The 20,102-nt window shown below is 41.7% G+C and overlaps 2 protein-coding genes across 6 annotated transcripts in view; one reads left to right on the plus strand and one right to left on the minus strand.

Annotated features, from left to right (window-relative positions):
• The window catches only part of SYN3 (synapsin III), a 245,881-nt gene that overhangs the window by 111,373 nt on the left and 114,406 nt on the right, over window positions 1–20,102 (minus strand). The window lies entirely within an intron of this gene.
• Window positions 1–20,102, plus strand: part of TIMP3 (TIMP metallopeptidase inhibitor 3) — a 40,046-nt gene that overhangs the window by 12,141 nt on the left and 7,803 nt on the right. Inside the window, exon 2 of the mRNA XM_074826497.1 lies at window positions 15,530–15,612. Within this exon, the coding sequence (XP_074682598.1) occupies window positions 15,530–15,612 (83 nt within the window). The remainder of the gene's footprint in view (window positions 1–15,529; window positions 15,613–20,102) is intronic.

A 20,102-nucleotide genomic window follows, 5' to 3' on the forward strand; every position in this document is an offset into this window, starting at 1 on the left:
AGCCATCTTAACTTGGGCAATTACAACCAAAATGCTGATGCATGTTGTTTCCCCACTGAATTTGGGACTATATATCTTTATTTTTTCCTCATGAGAACGTCTTCACTAGAGTTGCTGGAACAGTTGTATTGTCATAAACATACTGAAATTCGGTAATGTGGACAACCAGTGTATACTGGAGTCAACAGAGGTTAATCGTTAAAATTAAAAAAAAAAATCTTGTTTCTGCATTCCCAGAGTAATTTCCCTTGGCAAAGACCAAGCACTGAATAAAGCTATACACTCATGAGCTAGCTACATTATTGCCTGTCAACTTAACATCAAGAGCAAGCAAGATGTGTGTTCCTTTCACCCAGAAAAGGGAAACTACCTTTTGGTGAGATTTCACTATAATGATAGTGGTTTCAGCCCCATTTTGATTTTAGAATGTATTGGCAGCAAAGCTACAGCCGAGAGACTAGGCAATGCCAGTCTACTTTCTGTAGAAGCAGTAATGCTTCAACTATTCAAGGTTGTATTTCTTCCCTGCCCTGTTTGGAAGGTGGCAGGGGGAATCCTTACTTGTCTTGGTTTTCACTAAAATCCCTTACTGAAAAATGTTACTGCAAACTGTAGCAATGAGAACGTAATCTGTGGCTGTTTTGCATAGTTGGATAATTTGTTGTTTTTGTTTTTAAGCCAACTTCTGACTCTGAGGCTAGCACTGCTCCAAACCTTATTAATAGCAGTTCTTGTCATTTTAGAGCTTTTATCTTTTCATTATTATTCATACATGCTCATTTCTGGATTTGCTAATACACACTTGCACTTCATCAGCTTCCTTGCTTGTGGCAGGAAACAGTGTGCACCCAGTAGCCTGGTTTTGTTGACTGGGGTTTCACTTGTCCCACGGAATATTAGAAGCGAACATGAAACTATACATTGGTAAGCCACACCTCTGATCTTTTTTCAGGGGAAAGAAGACGTGTAACTAGTCTTCGTTGGTATATTAAGTGTGAAATTAAGCAGTTCCAAGGGTATGAACAGCTGCTATTCGGAGGGAGTACTTCTATGCTTCTGCTTCTCCTCAGAGCTACAACAGTTCAGTGCTCTTGACTCAAAGTGTTACCCTTCGGCTAGTGGAAAATCGGAGCCCAGCAAGGCTGCTAAAAATCCAGGCTTAGATGTGTGCCTCGTGTGTGTGTACATCTTCCAGTTCAGTGATGACCCTGATGACTTCTTGAACTTTTAATGACAATGCAGCTGTCTGTTCATGGTGCTAATTATCCCAAAAGCTGATTCTTTCCTCCCCCTCGTTCTCCATTCTGTGAATGAGATGTGAAAACAAGAAGATGACTTTTCCCGTGCCCTTATGGCTGTCTGAGCCTGGCAGCAGTGACCCTGCTTTAATAGAACTGAAAGAGCTGCTGCACAATGGCCCATACTCCTTTTTAACGGGTTATTAAAATTCCACCTTTTCCCCTTCACTCCAGTCCTGTTACAGTTTGGAGTGAAGGCACTTAGGGGAAAACAGCTGCAGGAATAACTTTCCCTTTTTTCCTTTGGAAAGGCAGAGACAGCTGTTCAGTTCATAAGTCTAGGGATTCCACCACTACTTATTTAGGGCCTGATCCTGCTCCAGCTAAAATCAGGGGAAGGATTCCCATTGGGTTCAACAGGCAGTTGAAGAAAGCAGCCTGCAATCAAACAATACTTGCTTCAAAATGTTGGAAATGGTTAGAAAGGAAAAAGAGAGTAGGAGGGCATTTGTCACAGAGTTGACTTGCTGACATGCCTGCAGTTTCAAAGTACAAGCACTCTGGCCAATGTTTTACTTGAGGAACAAGTTAAAGTAGTGTGTTTGTGGTATCCTAAGTCACTTTTTAAAGATAGCTCTAGTATGTCTATGTTCATTTACAGTCTGCAGTGTTGACAGACTTTTATTGGCACAGTGAATTAAAGGACTGATCTCTGATGTTGAATGCTTATTTTAGTTTAGATACTCTTTGAGATCATAGGGGATAATGGCTTACTTTTTGAAATTATGCCAGTTCTCAGCACCTGCAGCTCTCATTCATATGAATTTACTTGCTGCTTCTGAAAAATGAGGGGAAAAATGGAGTTTATTCTTGCTTCTGTCATTAGAGCTTGTTGTTGCCTCTGATTTATACAGTGAAAGAGGATTCTAGAAACTTCCTGGAGAGGGTCAGAATTTCTGTTCCATAGAGAATTTTGAAAAGGTGGAAATTTATTCAATCTGAAATGTGAGGGAAAATGAAAATATCAGTCTTCAGCATGGAGTTTTCTGGAAAAAGTGATTCTGATGCATCTGAATCTAATGTTTTGATGGGTAGTTGATGCTTTCCTTAGAAATTTGTGACTTTAAGTAAAACCCCGTTTCCTGATAGGAAAAGTAATTTCCAGAAATGTTTCTACCAATCCTATCCCTGATGGTTTAACAGTAACAGCCTCCCCTTCTGGAAGTGCTGATCTTGATCAGGTTACACCTTACCTCTCAGGCTGGGAGAGATTCCCATTCATTAGTCCTCTGGGATTTACAGTTAGCTTTTTCTGAATGCTGAGAATTCCCTTTAAAACTCAAATCTACGTACCTTTTGCTTGCTGCAGTCCTTGACAATTCTCCTTGGGTCTGCTGCATTAATGAACAAACAAGTTTGTGGTTGTGCTGCTGCCAGTGGACTGAGACGAGGTATTTCCCCTTGTGTTTCTGTTAGTTCCCTCCCTGTCAATGTTTAAACGTGCTTACACCTGTGTTCCAGGTGCAAACTTAACTGGAGCCCTGAAAAACTGGCTCTTGGGACGTTCATTACTTTGCCAAAATAGCCCTGTTACAGCCGTGTCTCAGGAGACCTAGACAGTCAGGAAGCAGTCAGGCTCAGTGTATACCCTGGAAATGATTACCCTTATCTGTAAACATTTAGCAGTGCAGTGTCCAGAGAACTTCTGCCTCCCAAACAGTTAATGGGTCTTAGAGTATTCAGAAATAGTAATCACTGTGCCAGGGTGGCTGTGAAATGACTATACAACTATATTGTGTGAACTTTTGGGTTTTTTCTAAAAAGTTACAAGGACAACTAAGAAACAATACCAGAATGTAGGCTTACCTCCCCCAAATTGGAATTTATGAAAGTTTTTGGTAAGAGTACTTTACAGAGCTCTCAAACTCCCGTAGCATAGATGAGCTGACTGGTAGGTTCCCTTTAAGTAAATCTCCATCAGATTCATATGATGAGACTTGAATTTCCATATTAAAACCCACTAATTAGCAATACTGACTAAGAATAAAACAGTACGGGTTAATCTTGGATTTGTATAAATATCTGTTGTGCAAAAAAGTCAACAATTGGTGGTAGACAGGCACTTACTAACAATTCAGTGTGTTCTCTGTGCTTATAGAAGTATAGCTAAGAGTCATATCTCATTAATATTTCATTGGGAGCACCAGGATACATATGAGTATCCAAGTAATGACACACAACTTCTGGAAATCTGTTCTGATTATGGCCTATTGGGCTGTTCATGAACATGAAATTTTGATGAAAAGTTTGAAGGTAGTTTGGGTAATAACAAGTTGGTTATACTGTTTCTCTCTCCACTGCAGTTTCTGTGGAACAACTTTGGCCAGTCTGTCAGTAGGACAGTCAGGGAGTTTGAGAAAATTGTTTGAAGAACAAAGGTAACTGGCCAGTGTCTGCCTACCCTTTCTGCTGTCAGCTGTCTGTGTCATTGCACATGTCTTCAGAGCCAGAGGATGTACAGTGTGCAGTATTTCAGTTTCTCAAGAAAAGAGTTGTTGCTTATAGATGTTCTTAGACTTCCAGGTCTTTTCATGTCCTAGTTTCGGCTGGGATAAAGTTAATTTTCTTCCTAGTAGCTGGTATAGTGCTGTCTTTTGGATTTAGGATGAGCATGTTGATAACACACTGATATTTTAGTTGTTGCTAAGCAGTGTTTACACTAAGTCAAGGACTTTTCAGCTTCTCGCACCATCCCACCAGCAAGTAGGCTGGGATGTGCAAGAATCTGGGAGGAGACACAGCCAGGACAGCTGACCCAAACTGGCCAAAGGGATATTCCATACCATATGATGTCATGCTCGGTATATAAACTAGGGGGAAAGCTGGCTGTGGGCCATTGCTTGGAAACTGGCCAGGCATTGGTCAGTGGGTGGTGAGCAACTGCATTGTGCATCACTTGTTTTGTATATTCTATTTCTTTTATTATTTTTTTCCCTTCCTTTTCTGTCCTATTAAATTCGTGGGTTGAGATAAAGGCAGTTTTACTTTTTTTTTTAACCAAGTCTCTCCCCCATCCCACTGAGGGGGGAGGAAAGTGAGCAAGCAGCTGTGTGATGTTTAGCTGCCTGCCAGGTTAAACCACAACATATCATTCATTACTTCTTTCATTAGATGTCTCATATCACTCTCCCTTATTTTACCTTACTTCCACAACAAATCCACACTGAGTTCGTCTGGCCTTCAATATCCCTTTGAGGGTCCAAAATGAAGGATGATGTTTTGGAACACTGTTAGGACAGGGCACTACATGGGATCCTGGAAGGTTCTGGGTAGGTGGGCAAATTGGTCACTGTGAGGTTTACCCTGATACTCTCCTGACATTGACCTGTAGTCTGACTGGGAATTGTGGTACATGAGGTTTTCCACTTGCTTTAGCGAACACTGAATCAGAATCTGAGTGTTACACCTAAGTCTTTACATGGTGCTTGGACTCCAGGGTAAATTCTTCATGTAGCTAAGCTCAGCTGTGTAGTATTAATGACTGTGGTTGCATAACAGACATTAATAAAATGGGAAATTAGTAAATTCCTTAAGCATTATGATAAACCAGAACTGTGTCATGGATATGTCTAGTGTATGTGAACAGCCTGCAGAGGCTGTCAGCTTCTGAACAATTTATAATGGCTCAGGAATGGTGGGCAAAGGTGCTGGCTCCTCACAGGAGAAATTGATTGAATGCAGGTTTAATTCCAGGGTCTGGCAGGCCTAATACTAGGTTCTGTCAGGTCCAGTGCAAATAGGAACAGCAGAGCAGTGCATATAGGCCTGACCTGGTTAAATATGTATACCTCTTTGGTGTGGACAGCTGCTTAGCCTATCAGTTTAATGCAAGTTTTCTAATGCAGGAAGGAACTTGCAGGCCCACCCAGTGCCGTTGAAATCTATACATGTTCCCAAACAGTTCTTCGTCTCCAGCTCCTACGTGCAAAATTGAGTGTAAACCATGTGATCAGGGGAGTGCAGCCTCTTCACAGAATGCTGGCACCCGTCCCAGCTGGGCAAGGTGCTGAAGCAAGGAGAGTCCTCTGAAGTAAGTTGCTGAAGCAGGGAGTGTCCAGGCCTGTGGCTTTTGATACTCCCTGCTTTGAAACGTTTACATGGGCTGTCAGAGCTGCCCTATTTCTAATCTGCAGAAAAAAACTGCTTTCAGATGTTATCTTCAGCAGGATTCTCCTTCCTTCTCCTCCTCCTCCTGTTGGACCATTTGGATGTGAGCTCCCAGTGTGTTCATGGATTGCACAGTGGGTTAAGGAAGACTAATAAATAGGCAGATTTGGCTCAAGAATTTTCTATTGCCTCCTTGAAAATTACAGTGATTTATTACACTTGTTAACTCTGGATATTCCACAGAGGCAATCTAGCACTAAGGAGCAAAGACATGCCAGTTCTATGTATCTGCTTTTGCAGATGTCTCCCTATTAACATGAAAATGCAAAGTATCATCTACCAGGTTCAAGCCCTGGACATTCACTGCGTGTATATATATGTGGTTGAGTTCTGGATCAGAGCATCTTTCCCTGCTTCCTCTTGTGATGTATGTGAGCAGTCTCTTGGCTGCTTGGTGAAGACAGTGGTTTTTTTCTGAGAACCAGATACCAAGCTGCAACACAAGAGCTTGCAGAAGGAATGACCATATCCTAGTAGAGCAACTTACCTACACCTTTGCAGGCTAGGGACTTTCTCAGCAGAACTGAAACTGCCTGGGAAATTTGCAGTAAAAAAGAAAAAATGGAACAAAAGAGTGCATCTGCACAGCCTCTTCAGCCTCAGATCTCCTCACCATGTAACCATTTTGATGTAAATGTAAAAACATCGTCATTTGAATACTTGCAGTAACAGACATTGCATTTGAGGACTGTATATTACCCTTGCTTAGGATCAGTGCCCATGACCTCAAGGGAGTAAAGGTGCGCTCCATGTGAATCAGAATGGGATTTCTGTGATTGTAGTAAGTTCTTTAAAATACCACTCAATCCATTCTAACCACTTTAGCACTCGTTCTTGTAGTTTATTATCATGAGCTGTGGAAATGGAAGATCAGCCTCACTTGCAGCTGTATCACTAAATCACAGGCAAATGACATGTTTTCTCCTTGCAGAGGCTGCTCCCCTAACTGTACTTATTTAGGCAATTCATCTCTCATCAAATGCTCCAATTTGCTTTCCATGTTACTGCTCACTTGATGGGTTGGGAAACAATCAATGCCAGATGCACATTCCTTTCAGGCAGTAAATGCTCTTGCAGCAGTAAGTCATGTGCACCAGCTCCTTGTTTCATTAAAATCGCATATGGTTTCCATTTGTCCCTAATTGGTCTCACTTCAGCTCTGACATATTCTCTGAGTGGAATGCTTAGACCTGTGGCTCCTTCGAACAATTCCAAAGAGCTATGAGAAACCAGAGCCTTGTCTGTCTCAGCCTGGCTGAGGGGACATCCTGTATGTACTGTGTCTAGAAAGTACTTGATCTGGAAGTGAGGACTGAGTTAAATCTTTTTGTACAAATCTTATATAGACCAAAAGAAAATGGAAAAGGTGTTTTGAGCTGAGCATCGCCTGACCAGCTTTGAGTCATATGCTTGTTATTTTTATCCACTGTTGTAAACTGGCTTTGGAAGTGCTTTTGTGTGTTGGTTTTGACAACCATCTTTCCAACACTGCTAACCTTGGCTGAAAGCAGTTCGTTCTTTGGCAGTTGTCAGTGACATAAAATGAGGCAAAATGCACTCTGCTGGAAACATCCCTTGGAGAGAGATGCAAGGTGCCTCTCTACTGTGCTCTCTGTTCATGAGGCACTCCCTTCCCCTCACTACACTTGCATCACTTTTCCTTCCTTTACTCTGTTACTTGCCTGCCTCTTGCCTTTTGCCTCTAGCCTGAATTCAGCTTTCAGTAACTAGTTAAAAAATATTTAGGTGGAAAGTTAAAAAACAACTTGCCAAAAAGGAGACAGAGAAATGGCTAGTTGGCAGGAATGACATTGGTTTCTTTTTATTTTACCAGAGGTTTTGCAAAGCTGTAGGCACGCTCATTATATAGTCTCCAGTGTCTCTGCTTACATCTGTAGCAAACCTACGTTTGTTTTGTTGTTGCAAGCTGTGAGACTAACTTAGTGATTGTGGTGGTTTAGTCCCTGCCGGGGTCTGAGACCACGAGGCCGCTGCCCCTCCACCACAAAGGGAGTGAAATACAAAGCCCCGGGCTGAGATAAGGAGAGGTTTAATACAACAGTGCAACAGCAACACAACAAACAACAACAATAACAACAGTAATAACAATGAAAGAGCAAAATATCTACCAATACAGCAGTGAGAACAGAGCATATCCCACAGTACACGTGGTAACTGACTGTCCCCCTTCGCCAGGATGTGACTTCGGCATGGTGTATGAATAACCCAGCTAGAGCTTCCCCCCTACTGCTGGGGAAACTTAACCCTATCCTGGCTAAACCAGGACAGTGATGCATGTTAACTCCTGTGACTCAACTCACTCTGTACCTGTTCTAGCTAATCTCTTGGCCTACCTGTCTTCCCTGAGTTTAGTTACTAATAGCTAGTAACAACAGACATAGTCTTTTTTTCTTTTTTAGTTCCTTTAGCCACAAGGTATTTCCTGAAGCTTAGTTTCCCTTGGCATGAAATGTACCATCTACACATTGATCTAAAAGATTCTATTTTTATTGTAAAAGATATAAATGCATTTTAGATTCCTCCTTTCTTCCTAATCCTTGCAGCCTCTCCTCCATCCTCCCAACAGACTATCTATGATGGGAAAAGCAAGGGAGCTAACATCAGGGCTTAGATGCAGGAGCAGTGCTGGGCAGCTGAAGAGTCTTCAACCAAATTGCATATAGGAACCTGAATGAAATGTGTAGAAGAGAATTTGCAGTTTCTTATCTAACAGAGATCTCTTCTTTCTCTCTGATTCTAATGTATTTCAAAGGGAACTTGGGCTTCTGTGGGGTGAGATGTACCATATAGGGAGGGAGAAAAATGCTTGCTACTGCTGCCATCAGAAAAATTGTATCCAGTTAATAAGCTATAGGTGAAATGCCAAGCACAAGCCAAGTTCTGCTTTTTTTATGCAACCTTGCGTCTTTAATTTGTGGTCTGTTGAGAGGATTAACTTTCTCCCAAGTAAAGCCCTTCCTAGAGTGGTTTATAGCTTTTGAAGTGATGTGAGGTCTGATGCAATCATAGTTTGGTATGAAAGAGTTGTATCGCTCCTTATTTTGCAGTGTTGGAAATAAAGCAGTAGAGTGTGTTGCACAGACTCTGTGGCAAGGAAATCTGCAGGGATGGGAAACCTGGTTAATACTTAGCAAGTGCACTTGTGATCAGTTTTTATAGACAGCTTGGGCCTGCGTGAAGCCATTTAATTACTTTCCACTTTTTTGGGTGGCCTTCAAACAGCCTTGCTATGCCACAGACAGGGAGGGTTTTTTGGATCTGTAAAACAAAGGCCAAAACTAAATGTGATAGTTCTGGTTAGAAAATGGGAAGGAAAGATACCTGGTTGTCTTGCCTTCCTGGTTTTATTTAGACTTTTATTGTTAGTCAAAATGTTCCAACATGCTTGCTGAAGTAAGCGCAAGTCCTTTCCAATGTGATATTTATGTGGCAACTGACTGGTGGAGGTGATTGGTGTTAAGAAGGTGCTCTTTCTTAGTCAGTGTTCCTCAGAGCACTTTGAAAAGGCAAGAGGTCAAGATCTGGACTGCCAGTAATGGGAGCTGGTGTGTTGGTGAGGGGTATGAGAGGAAGGCAGCCAGCAGTGAACCTCTTACTTCACTACCTCTTTTTGCTTTCTTGATGAGGTTCTTTGGTGATGCTGTGTACCAGCACAACTGGATTTGGTTTCTTCCAAAGCAAAGCAAAAGAGGTTTGCTTTGCTCTTGTGGCTTTGGTTGGAGGATGCATGATGGAACAAGGCAAGAGGAAGCTCTGCTATTGTGTTTTTTCAGCCTTCTCACGCTTTGCAAGAAGCATTCAAATTCAATACTCTAATTTGTAAAAGAATTCTCTCTTGGTTATGTAGGAGGAGGTGACTTTCAGTACAGACAGATCATCAAACAGACTGGGGACTTATATCTATTTTTTTCTCTCTTCATGAATCTGCTGCTGTCATCAGCATTTCCCTCTTTGTTCTGCTTTGCTGTGGAAGGGGAGAAATGAGTGAGAGGCTGCTTTCTTTGTCCCCCTTTCAAAGTAGGCCCCACCCACTTGCTGATACAAGCCTACAGCCACCAGGCAATTTAATAGAGCTTCCCAAGAGGCTGCATATAGCTGGGCCAGACTTCCATTCCAAAGGACACAATCCACTTGTAGTTATGGTCCTCTATTTCTAGGGAAGCCAAGGGCGTTGGTAATAATTGCTAACAGATCAGCCAGGGGAGTGGGAAAAGGAATGCAGCTCATGAGAGAGAGTGAGCAAGACAGACGCAGCAATTCAGTCTTTTTAGCAGCACCATCAGCACCAATGCTAGAAAATCTGTGTGTAAAAACCTCCTGCCTTGACCAGGTTAGGAGACACCCCCATAAATTCCAGAATTAACTAATACCTCAGCAGTGTGCTATGTATGCTCAGGAGTCTTAAACATACCAGCTGCCTTAGCCCTGCATAATGTGAGCCCTCCAGCATGTACCAGCACAGTAAGGAGGTTTTGTGAAACAGGCTGAATGAGAGAGCTACTAGTAAAGTTGATAAAAAGTTCTCAGTAAATTGCTCTTGGAAGTGAGCCCTTGATAGTCTTTGGATTAATAAAATGGCAACCATCCTCCTTGGCATGCTCTGTATCTAATGTTAAGGCAGCATTTCCAAGTGCACCATTCTGCTGGGGGTTGTTTTTGCTGTCCAGTTCCTGGTGTAGGCAGTGGCCTTGGAATAGAAGGAGCCTTTCTTCAGCGTCCTGGTCATCTTGCTGCTCCCCATATATTTTATTTTGCCACTATTTGGATGTCAAAGAATGGACTGGGAGAATAACTTGTCCCCTGTGTCTCCATTAGTAAACAACATGAAACCTCCACATACTTCACTTAAATGTAGCGAGCATGCATGTTAGCCAAATCTCTCACTTAAAAATACTCATATTGCACACCAATAAAATAAATCCTTGAAACAATAATGGGAAGTATAGCATTTGTTACTCTCCTGAGCCATTAATGATAATTGATCACAAGGGAAATGGGTTTGGAGCAAATCCTGGTCTCTAAAGGGTGTATGCCTCCACTTAAAATGCTGTTTATGGATGACAACCAGCCCACTTGCATGAAAGCATCTGGTTCTCATGGTGCAGTTGGGCATGCAACTGGGATTCGTGGTGTTAGCTTGTGCCTGTGCCACTGCCCTCTCGTTAATGGAAGGTGAGATTTGTGATAGTGCCACCATCCAGTGGCTGGCCCCGATAGAGGGCACAGGCTGGATTAAACTACGACAGTTGATGCCTTTGCTTTTCAGTTGGGGAAAAGAGCTACTACACATGTAATAACTAGTTTGTGCCTGGCTGAAATGACTTGGTAATTACAGGTCTTTTCACCACGTTGTTTCCTCAGCTTGCAAATGCTTGTCTTAATCTCACATGTCCACTTCCCTTGCATCGTCGTTGCCTGTTTGTCTACTCCTTGCCTCATGGAAAGAATGCCTTCTGCTATCTCAGCTGTAAAGCCAGTGTCCCCTTCTGCTTTAGGCCTATTCTTTCTATGAATCCTTGAGAAAATGGCCACAGAGTAAGGGATAAAGTTCAGGAGCACTTGCATTAGATATGTGTGCACTTGGGCAAATAAATTGCATATAAGGCCTTCTCCTCATATGCCCATTCCAATTTGTTTGCCTTTATAAGACCCCATCCAGTGACATTTGGAAAAGACATGATTTTTGTATGTATTTCTATGTATACATGCACATGCAGACAGTTTGTACCACCCTAGAGATGCCAGTGAAATACAATTAGCTGCTTTCACTATACTAGTCCTGTGGCAAATCTGAGCCATCTCTGTTTTCCTAAGCAGTAAGCTAGTTTACATTTAAAAAAAAAAGCAGGGGAAAATAGATAAATACATTAATAATTTATGATACATTGTTAGATGTATTTCTTGAATCCTCAAACACACCAGGTTATTTTCTTAATTTTTTTTAGAATATCAGTTAAATATCTTGTTTTCTTTCTCTCTGCCTCCCTCATTTTTTTTAATCATGTCAAATGCTGACAAGCAGCACATATGTCTTCTCCTCTTTGAATCATGGTATGGCTGCCATGCTTATCTTACCAACATTTATATCCTCATCTAATTTAACTTTTCATAAATAATTACAAATCACTCATGAGACCTTGCCAACTGCTCCGGTCCCACAAAGTGACCCGACCTGAAACCCCAAAGTACTGAGAAACATTAATCTCGGAGTATTTTCATAGGCAGTACTTGAAAGGAATTGTGGTTTAAAAATATGCAGCTATTTTGGTGACCACTTGTGTGGGATAAAGTTTCCCATCAGTAATAGCAGGACTGTAATAGAGCTTCAGGGAGAAGGAAGGAGTTCAGGGGTGCAGTCACAGCACCTTTTGCCTCATTCTGCTCAAGCAGTCCCTGGAAGTAAACAGTTGACTTTGTTAACATAACATGGACTGAATTTGCTGCAGAAATACTGTAAATTTCTGATAATTTGCAGAGGATGAAAAATTTCTTTGGCAAGTATGCATGTCCCCTGCTCAGTTAGGAAGAACATTCTTTATCTTCTGACCAGGTGTAAAGAGTGGTCCAGCTGTATAACTGACGAGCAGTGGTGTGAAGGAGCAAAAATAGGAACTGGGGAACATGGGGCTGCAGATCTGCGGCTTGGAGCTCTGTTCTGGACAGATTAACAAGTGGCTCTCATGCGTGGAAGCTTAGGATGATGAAGCTCGACATGCAAGAGCAACCTTTGAGCAGTCCTGTCCATCCAGTATTTCTCTCGTTACCCAGCTGCATCTAATCCTCAGGGGGTGGGAATTTAGACTCACAAAATACAGGGGGTAGATTTAAGTTGGAGAATCCTCTGCTCCTTGGCAAACAGCTTGACTTTTCCTTTAATATGGGAAAAATGAGGCAGGGTGGGTTCTTTGTTCATTCCTAGCTTTTTGGTAAAGGAGGGAACTTACCTAGAAAAGTTACCATTTGGGTGATAAAGGCAACTTCTCTGAGATACAGAGGTCTTGACCCATTTACAAAAGGCTTGAAGTGGCAGTCCACACTAAGGTTTTTCATGGTTTTTACTAGGTGTATTTGCTAGGACGGTTGTTCTCTAACTTTACTGGGGGAACAATAATACAAAAATACAGATCCTTCCACCTGTTAGCGAGGGTAGCGTTAGTTGAAATTGGGATGCTGTTACATGCTAGTATAGATGCACATTTTTAATTTTTGGTCCTCTTACAAAGCTGTTGATTGGTCTGTAAATCAAAGCTGGTTTCTTTCTGAGATGGCTGTGCTATTCTAAGTAGAAGTTAAAGTGCTGCCAAGCTAGCAGTGAAGTACATGAAGAAAATGGATTTTAGATATTTTGTCAGCAATTGGGAGTGTGCCTGTCATCTTTTATGCTAAGTGCGTTCTGTTTTGGAAACCCTAGTGTTTTGCAGTATTTCCTTTTTGTATATTTCCTCTCATTGTCAATAAGATATAAGATTTCATTGCTGATTTCAGATGTGTTTGGGCAAACAGCAGGTTTTTAATTTTCAGTATATCAGGTATGCAGTAGATGAAGATAAGACTTTTGACACCCTTTGCTATAGACTCCAGCATTAGTGAAGTGCCCTAGAATTCCCAAAACCTTAAATAAATTGCGTTCTTTCTCATTGACCTTAGGAAGTCTGGTTTTTGTAGCTTCACTGGCAGTTGTGATGGTTGGGGGCAACAAATGGAAGAATCTAGTTCTTTAAAGATATTTGCAGTCCTCAAAGACATGCTTCAATATAGCTACTAAATTTTTAAGAAGAAAGTAAATTGAAGTCTGAACAACTTGTTGAATAGAAGAATCAATAAAATTGTACTAGCTTTTAATGCCATTGGATAATAGAAGTTTGAAAAAAACCTCTAAGAATTAAGTTTTAGCATCAATGAAAGTTTTGTTGGTCCTTTGAATCAAAGCCGGCAGGACTATCTTACCTAGTTTAAAATTTATTTGACAAGTCTGGCTGAAGCACAGGATATAAATCAGAGCAGAATGAGTTTGTCTTCACACCATCCTCAGGGAACAGGTTCCAGGAACTGGTGTGTATAACCAGACCTATCTCTTCCTTTAAATGTGTTCTTCAGATTATTCTGGGGCAAGCTTTTTGCCTCATTAGTTTGGGCTAGGTAGTGAACAAAAATTTAGCCTCCTCTTCTTCCTGTTTCTTCTGGTGGGCTTCTACAACTGTTTGAAACCTAAATGAACTAAGAAGCAACAAGGTGCTTGTTTAATGTCCTATATACCTAGCAAAATAGATCCCTGAACTTTGTTGCTGCTTTCAGATAGTGCCATAATGCAAATAATAACTCATTGGTTTTCCTGCTTGCAAAGGAGTACCTCCACCTCTTTGTCTCCCTTCTGTGCCTTCCTACTTTTTAATTAATTGTTTTCTGTGATGTATTAATATGATACATTCAGCAGAACAGATGAAATACTGCAAAAGATTGCTGTGAAAGCAGTACCTCTGTCCTGTGCAGGGAGCTACAATCAGGACCTTTGTAGGCTCAGAGGAAATGATGTTTGTGGTCTGTTTTAGTTACTGGTTTTTAGTAGTCTGGAACCATTGGCCCATATATTTAGCAGAGGTGCGTTGTTTGCAATAGTGTACCGATGTAAGCTTTATGCAAAAGTAGCTGATATCTCCTCTTCCACAAAAAGGGGTTTCTGGGGGATTTATGTATAACTATACATTGTCACTTGTGTTTTGACTATGTTGCATTCTTTGGATTATTCTACTGGAATAATTTACGTAGCCCTTGTAATGAGAAGCTTGATAAATAAGATTTTAGGTGAGATTTGCACAGTTGTATTGTAGTTTTTATGCTTCTCTTGATTGATGGAATTTTGAGTTCCTTCTTTTATTTTTTTTGCCCTGTTGTTTGTGTAAGTGGCGTCTGGGGTACAGGGTTTTCTAACAGCGATCCTTGTTCTTTCCAGGATTGGTCTTCTCCAGTCTTGTTTTCTGCAGCTCTTGCAAAAATTAAGCCAGTTCTGGTGATTGTATAATGTGATATGATTGTTCTGTTCATTTATCTGAGTAATGCCTATCCTGTCACTAAGCTTTGCTCCTTTACTGAGATGAGCGGGTGATTGCAGAACTTTTTCAAAGAGGAATGGTAGGATTTTTTGTGGAATGCCCTAAAAATAGAGGAGCAGGAGAACTCTTCATTAAGCACAGACTGTAAGCTACCCACTAGATCTATCTGAGGGACCTCAGAATCCTTATCTGTAGTGGCTTGGGCTCAGTTGGCATTGCTGTGGTGTGTCTGTGGTACAGTGGAGGTATCTGTGTCAGGCTGGATGCTACGTGCACGCATGCACACACACTGCCTCTTAGTATCCATGAAGAAATGAAGTGCAGTGTACGTAAGGTCTGATGGGTCAGCTTTAGTTGGTCTTCCAGCTGGCTTCTAGCTGGCCTGGCAGCTTTCACTGTGGACTTGATGGTTGCTGAACAATCTGTTTTTGCACAGTAGCCATTTGTTCAAGGGAGCCATTTGCTGGGAGTTTTATGGTATCAGAAAGATGGCAGCTATTAGTGAAATCCCCAGATACAGGATATTCCAGTGCACTGTTCTGTATTGTTGTGGTTATTGGGAAACAGAAGCTGCATTGGGCACCCAAAGAACAATTCAAAAGTAGTATTTTGTTGAACATCATTCTGTATGTTGAGAGCTAAGACATTAAATACAAACTTCATCCCAGTGGCTTGGTGCAAAGATTTTAACATGTCTTGGTCCCAGCTATAGTCTGCTTTGCAGATTTCAGTGAGATTTCAACATAAATAATGCTTGTTCTTCCTCTTCACACAGAGCTGGCTTTCCTCTGAATAAATACTTTCTTTGGCATCACGTTTTAGATGCCTTCATTGTGTGTGAGATTTAGAATAAATTGAGAGGAAGGTTGGCCTGGAGTTTTGGTTTATTTTACAGAATAATTTATCTAAGTGGCTTTTTTGAAATGGAGGATCTAGCCTAAACGTTGTGTAAAGTTGTTTGTAATTTGTTGTATTTTTCTTCTCTTATGACAGTGATCCGAGCTAAAGTTGTGGGGAAGAAGCTCATGAAAGATGGACCATTTGGAACTATGCGGTACACAGTCAAGCAGATGAAGGTAGATTTGCAGACATTTCATGTAGGCTTGTAGATATGATAATGATCCTAATTAACATGTAATAATGAACATACTTTGCATACTTAAAATAACAGCACCTCAACTTTTCATATGGGTCAGCTAGAATGGAAGATAACCAGCAATTGGTAGAAATTTGTCTGGAGGGGGGAAAGGAACAGGAAGAGGTAATTCCTGACATACAGTGCTTAATACCTGAATTCTTCCTTTATTTTTGAAATTTCTGGTAGTAAAAGATGCCAGATGGGCTTCTCTAGATACTGGAGTCCTGTTTGTGTCCAACATACACAGTGTTAGAGTGGAGATACAAGCTTTTCCATGCAGTGCTTTCATTAAATTCAAGATGGTAGGGGGTCTGCCAGCCTTGGGAGAGTGGTCTTAATCATCTCTTCTTTCCTTGCATTCTTTGTGACCACCAGTTAGAGTGATGGCATTTTTTTTATATGTATGAACAAATGGAACTTGTAGAGTGATGTCTTTATATAAAGCTAAACCAAACACTGTAGCTTTCAAATATCATTAGCTCAGAAGAGCTGTACAGTATTGACTCAGAGATGAAAAGAAGTAGATCTCCTACACCAGTTGCTTGGTTTCTCTAGTTCCTCCCTTCAGAGTTCTAATTCTTTGCTGCACAAACTGCACTCAACCTGCTGCTTTGGGCTTAGTTTTTTTGATTAAACCCCTTGTTATGTAATGCTGAAAATCAGCCCTAAATTGTTTTTCTTGGCTATGCCATTCGAGTCATAAGACTGGTTTATGTCTTTAAAAAAAGAAAAAAAGAAAGGGAATGAAAAAGCTTGGCAGAGACTGCAGAAATCTGAAACATATTAGACAAAAGTTCAGAAAAAAACTTCACTTGCCTGCCTTGTAACAGTAACTGTCTTTATAAGGCAGTTTATAGCTAAGCGCGAAATCTGGGAGAAGGCCTGTTTCATAAGCTGTCGCAAAACTGTGCATGTAGCCAAATCTGGTCCTGGCATGGCTCTTCCACTAGAGTGGAATGCTTGCACTTTCAATAAGAGGGCATGAGGTGCTGGACTTACTAATTTCCTTAATCTTAAAAATTTCTTTTTAAGATTCAAAACAAAATATATATGTTGATTAACTTGTATTTGTAAAAAAAGGCAACAGTGAGATAATGCTGCCACTCTTTTTTTTTTTTTTTTTTTTTTTTTCTGAATGGCTGTCCCTGACCTCAGCTGTTCTTGTCCAGTTTTGTCATGTTCTAGCTCAGTAAGCGTACTCTACTCCACAAAACTACTCAACGTCCACATGCTGCAGTGGATTCATCAACTTTTCTGATTTCGTCCCGGTCTGTCCAGGACCCCTACTTTACCTCCTACTCAGTTCCAAGAGTTTGGTGCTTCCTGTCTAACATATGACCGTGAACAGGTTCTAGTGGTGATCTAGAATAACAGTAGTCCCCAAAATTATTTACTACCCTTTACCAACCATAACACTAGATGCTCTGCTAACTAATGATGCAGCCTGCCCCATTGTCAGTCAGTGAGCTGCAGTGTCAGAGATCTCTGGAGCAGCATTAAGCATTCCTCCTCTGACCTAGGAGCCTGCAGCAGTGTCCCTGCTATGAACACAAAAGGCTTCTGTGTGTCTGCTGGCATGGGGAGGAGCATAAGCCCAGGCAAGGTGAGCATGTTGAGTGGAGCAGCAGCCACTCTAATGTCAATAGACACCATCATATCAATCTTTAATGTCCTGGCTGTTTTCATTGGGGTACTCTGCAGCACAGGGCCAGAGTGTTTACAGCAGATACTGCAGTAATCTGCAATGTCCTCATGCTGAGACCACAAGAGAACAATTGCCTTTTTGCAGGAGCAGTTCCACAGTGTTTTGTTAGGAAGCTACATGTCCAACAAAAGCAAGAGTGATTTTAAAGGGGAAATCATGTGCTGGTCAAACTGCCTCTCTGCCTGCTACATAGATGGTGGGCTGGTGAGATGTTGCATTGCACATTTAACTGTGACCTTTGGTGGGATGGAAACTGAAGCAGTCAAAGTGCTCAGTAGAACTGGAATGTCCGGAGGACATAGTTCGTGGTAAACAAACTGAGTGTCGTCTTTGAAACCCTGCTGTCTTTCTGCTGAGCTTAGAGACTTCAGTATAAAGAGGGATTCAGCTCCATGCAGTGGGGGAGCTCAGAATGATGCAGCAAATCTCTTCCATGCTCTCCTCAGTGAAAGCTGACTGTCCTCCTGCTGAAAAGAAAACTAAGGAGGCCTATGGCTCTGCACAGCTGCATGGGAACAACTCTGAAGATAAAACTACCATGTCAGTGTTTTTTGGCCACCTATAAACCCATCTGCACCTGCTGATGAAAAATAAACAAGCCATTTAGTCTATCAATGTGTACTGAATTGCCTGTGAAAAGCATTGAGAGCCTTAAAAGGCAACAAACAACCTTTGTATTTCTTTCATGGGTTCTTTGGAGTTTGCTGTGGCTGATTCTTGCTCTCACTAACACTCCTGAACTAGTTGCTGAATTTCACAACTAAACTAGCCTGGGGCCTGGACTGGAGCACAAGGTCAGCCCACAGGCACAGAACAGTGCCAGGCTTTCTAGCGTTCAAGTTTGTTGTCTGAAAAGTCCCTGTGCTTTTTCAAGCAATCTCTGCCTCCCTGCACTGCTTTCTCAAATAATTTAAGAATATTTCAAGATCATGTGTCAGAAATCTGCACAGGACCGATCTAACCCCTGCATGTTCTGTGATGCTGCAGTGCATTCTGAGAATGACCCAAACCTATTTTAGGAAACTGCAAAAAAACCAAGGAGATAAGATATTTCTACTCCATGTGCACAAATAGTCCTGGTTGACTACTCTGCACAGGCTGCCAGAAGCAAGGAGGCTTTCCTTGGTTTGTTACTAATGTGTAAAATGAGTCTGTGGGGTGAAATGTGATAGTCCCAAGAGGAAAGAAGTGGGGTGGGATTAATTTAGTTTAATTTTAGACAGACTAAAATGAGTCTTTCCTTCTTTCTTGATTGTCTATGGAGAGAGACAGGAACCACCAAAGTGTAATTCAGCCCACCAGTTGCAAACAGCTGTTTTAGGATGGGCTAAGTTGTTCTGGAGCTGCCTGTTCTTGGTGTTTGACTAGACAGGATGCCTAATTCATATGAAGCACCTAAACTTTAGGTGGCTGAAGGTTAGGCAAGATGACTCCAAACCTTGGTATCTAGTGTCACCTCACATGGGAGGGATAGAAGGAGAGACATCATATCACAAGGTGAAGTTAATCATGCAGCAGAAATCACCACAGGATTTGCATGTGCATTTCTGAGGCAGTATGGGAGCTGCTAAAGGGAATGCTGACACAGCTGGAAATAGAGCAGCACGAGCAGACATCAGCATGTGACACTTGCTAATACCTTGTTCCCTGTCATTATGCTTCTGAAAATACACATTTGTGGCAACAGGAGGACTCCAAGGGTAGCAGTTAGGACAAAGGCTAGCTTTTCTTCTGACTGGCCTAATAGCACTTCCAGGATATCTTGTGTATCCAAAAATAATGCCTAAGGTATTGTTTTATTTATTTTGAAAGAGGGCATCTGTAGAAGATTCCCCCTTGCCAAGTTTTCTTTTTCCTCCCCTGAGAACCAAGGTCATGGTGAATTTTCCTTAGTCATCAGAAGATGAGGCAGGCCCTTTCTACCTCCAGCACTAGGTCTATTAGCGTGACAGTTGCTAGCACTGATGAAGGTCACTGAGTTGAAGTGCTTTTTGAGAGACTGAGTGTGCTTTCTTCAGCAACCCTGACAGTGGTGTCCCTGATGGTAATGTGAACAGGAAATTGGGTCCAGGAGTTGAAAACCAAACCCCAGTTCAGCATCACTAGTTACTTTATAGACAGTCACGTTGAGCTTGATGATGCAGAAGATGTGGAGTGACAACTGTAAGGGTCCTGTAGGAAGGGCCTGAGCAGCTTCTCAGAGGAGTGATTAGTCTAGCTTGTAGCCCTTTCTGCAAGGGGGAGAATGGGCTCAAAGCATGCCTGTGCACGTGTAGACTTTATAACAGATACCTAATTAGCCCAACACTACTTGGAGCTTACCACTCTGAGGGGCAGATCACTTGTACTGCACATGCACAGCATACAGCTCTCTGCAGTGTACATAATGCACTGCCTGGAGAGACTGGGCAGCCCCAGCTGTTACCTTAGCTAGTCTTATCTGCTTAGATACTGTTATCATAGCTTCTTGGTGTGACACCCACTGGAATGGGGTCTGAACACATGATCTTTATTCTATGTGCCTTTCCTCACAGTACCCTTGGGAAGCAAGGCAGAGCTGCTCTACCGATGAGGAACAAAAGTGTACTGAAGGCTAAATAACCCATCGAAGGACAGACAGGATGCTCATGCCAGAACCTAGATCTCCAGCTCTCTTGAGCCTATTTGGAAAATCTGAGTAGATCATCCCATACCAGGAAAATAGCAGGGATAGAGTAGAGATT

This window comes from Strix aluco, chromosome 5 (assembly GCF_031877795.1).
Source record: "Strix aluco isolate bStrAlu1 chromosome 5, bStrAlu1.hap1, whole genome shotgun sequence".
NCBI lineage: Eukaryota > Metazoa > Chordata > Aves > Strigiformes > Strigidae > Strix > Strix aluco.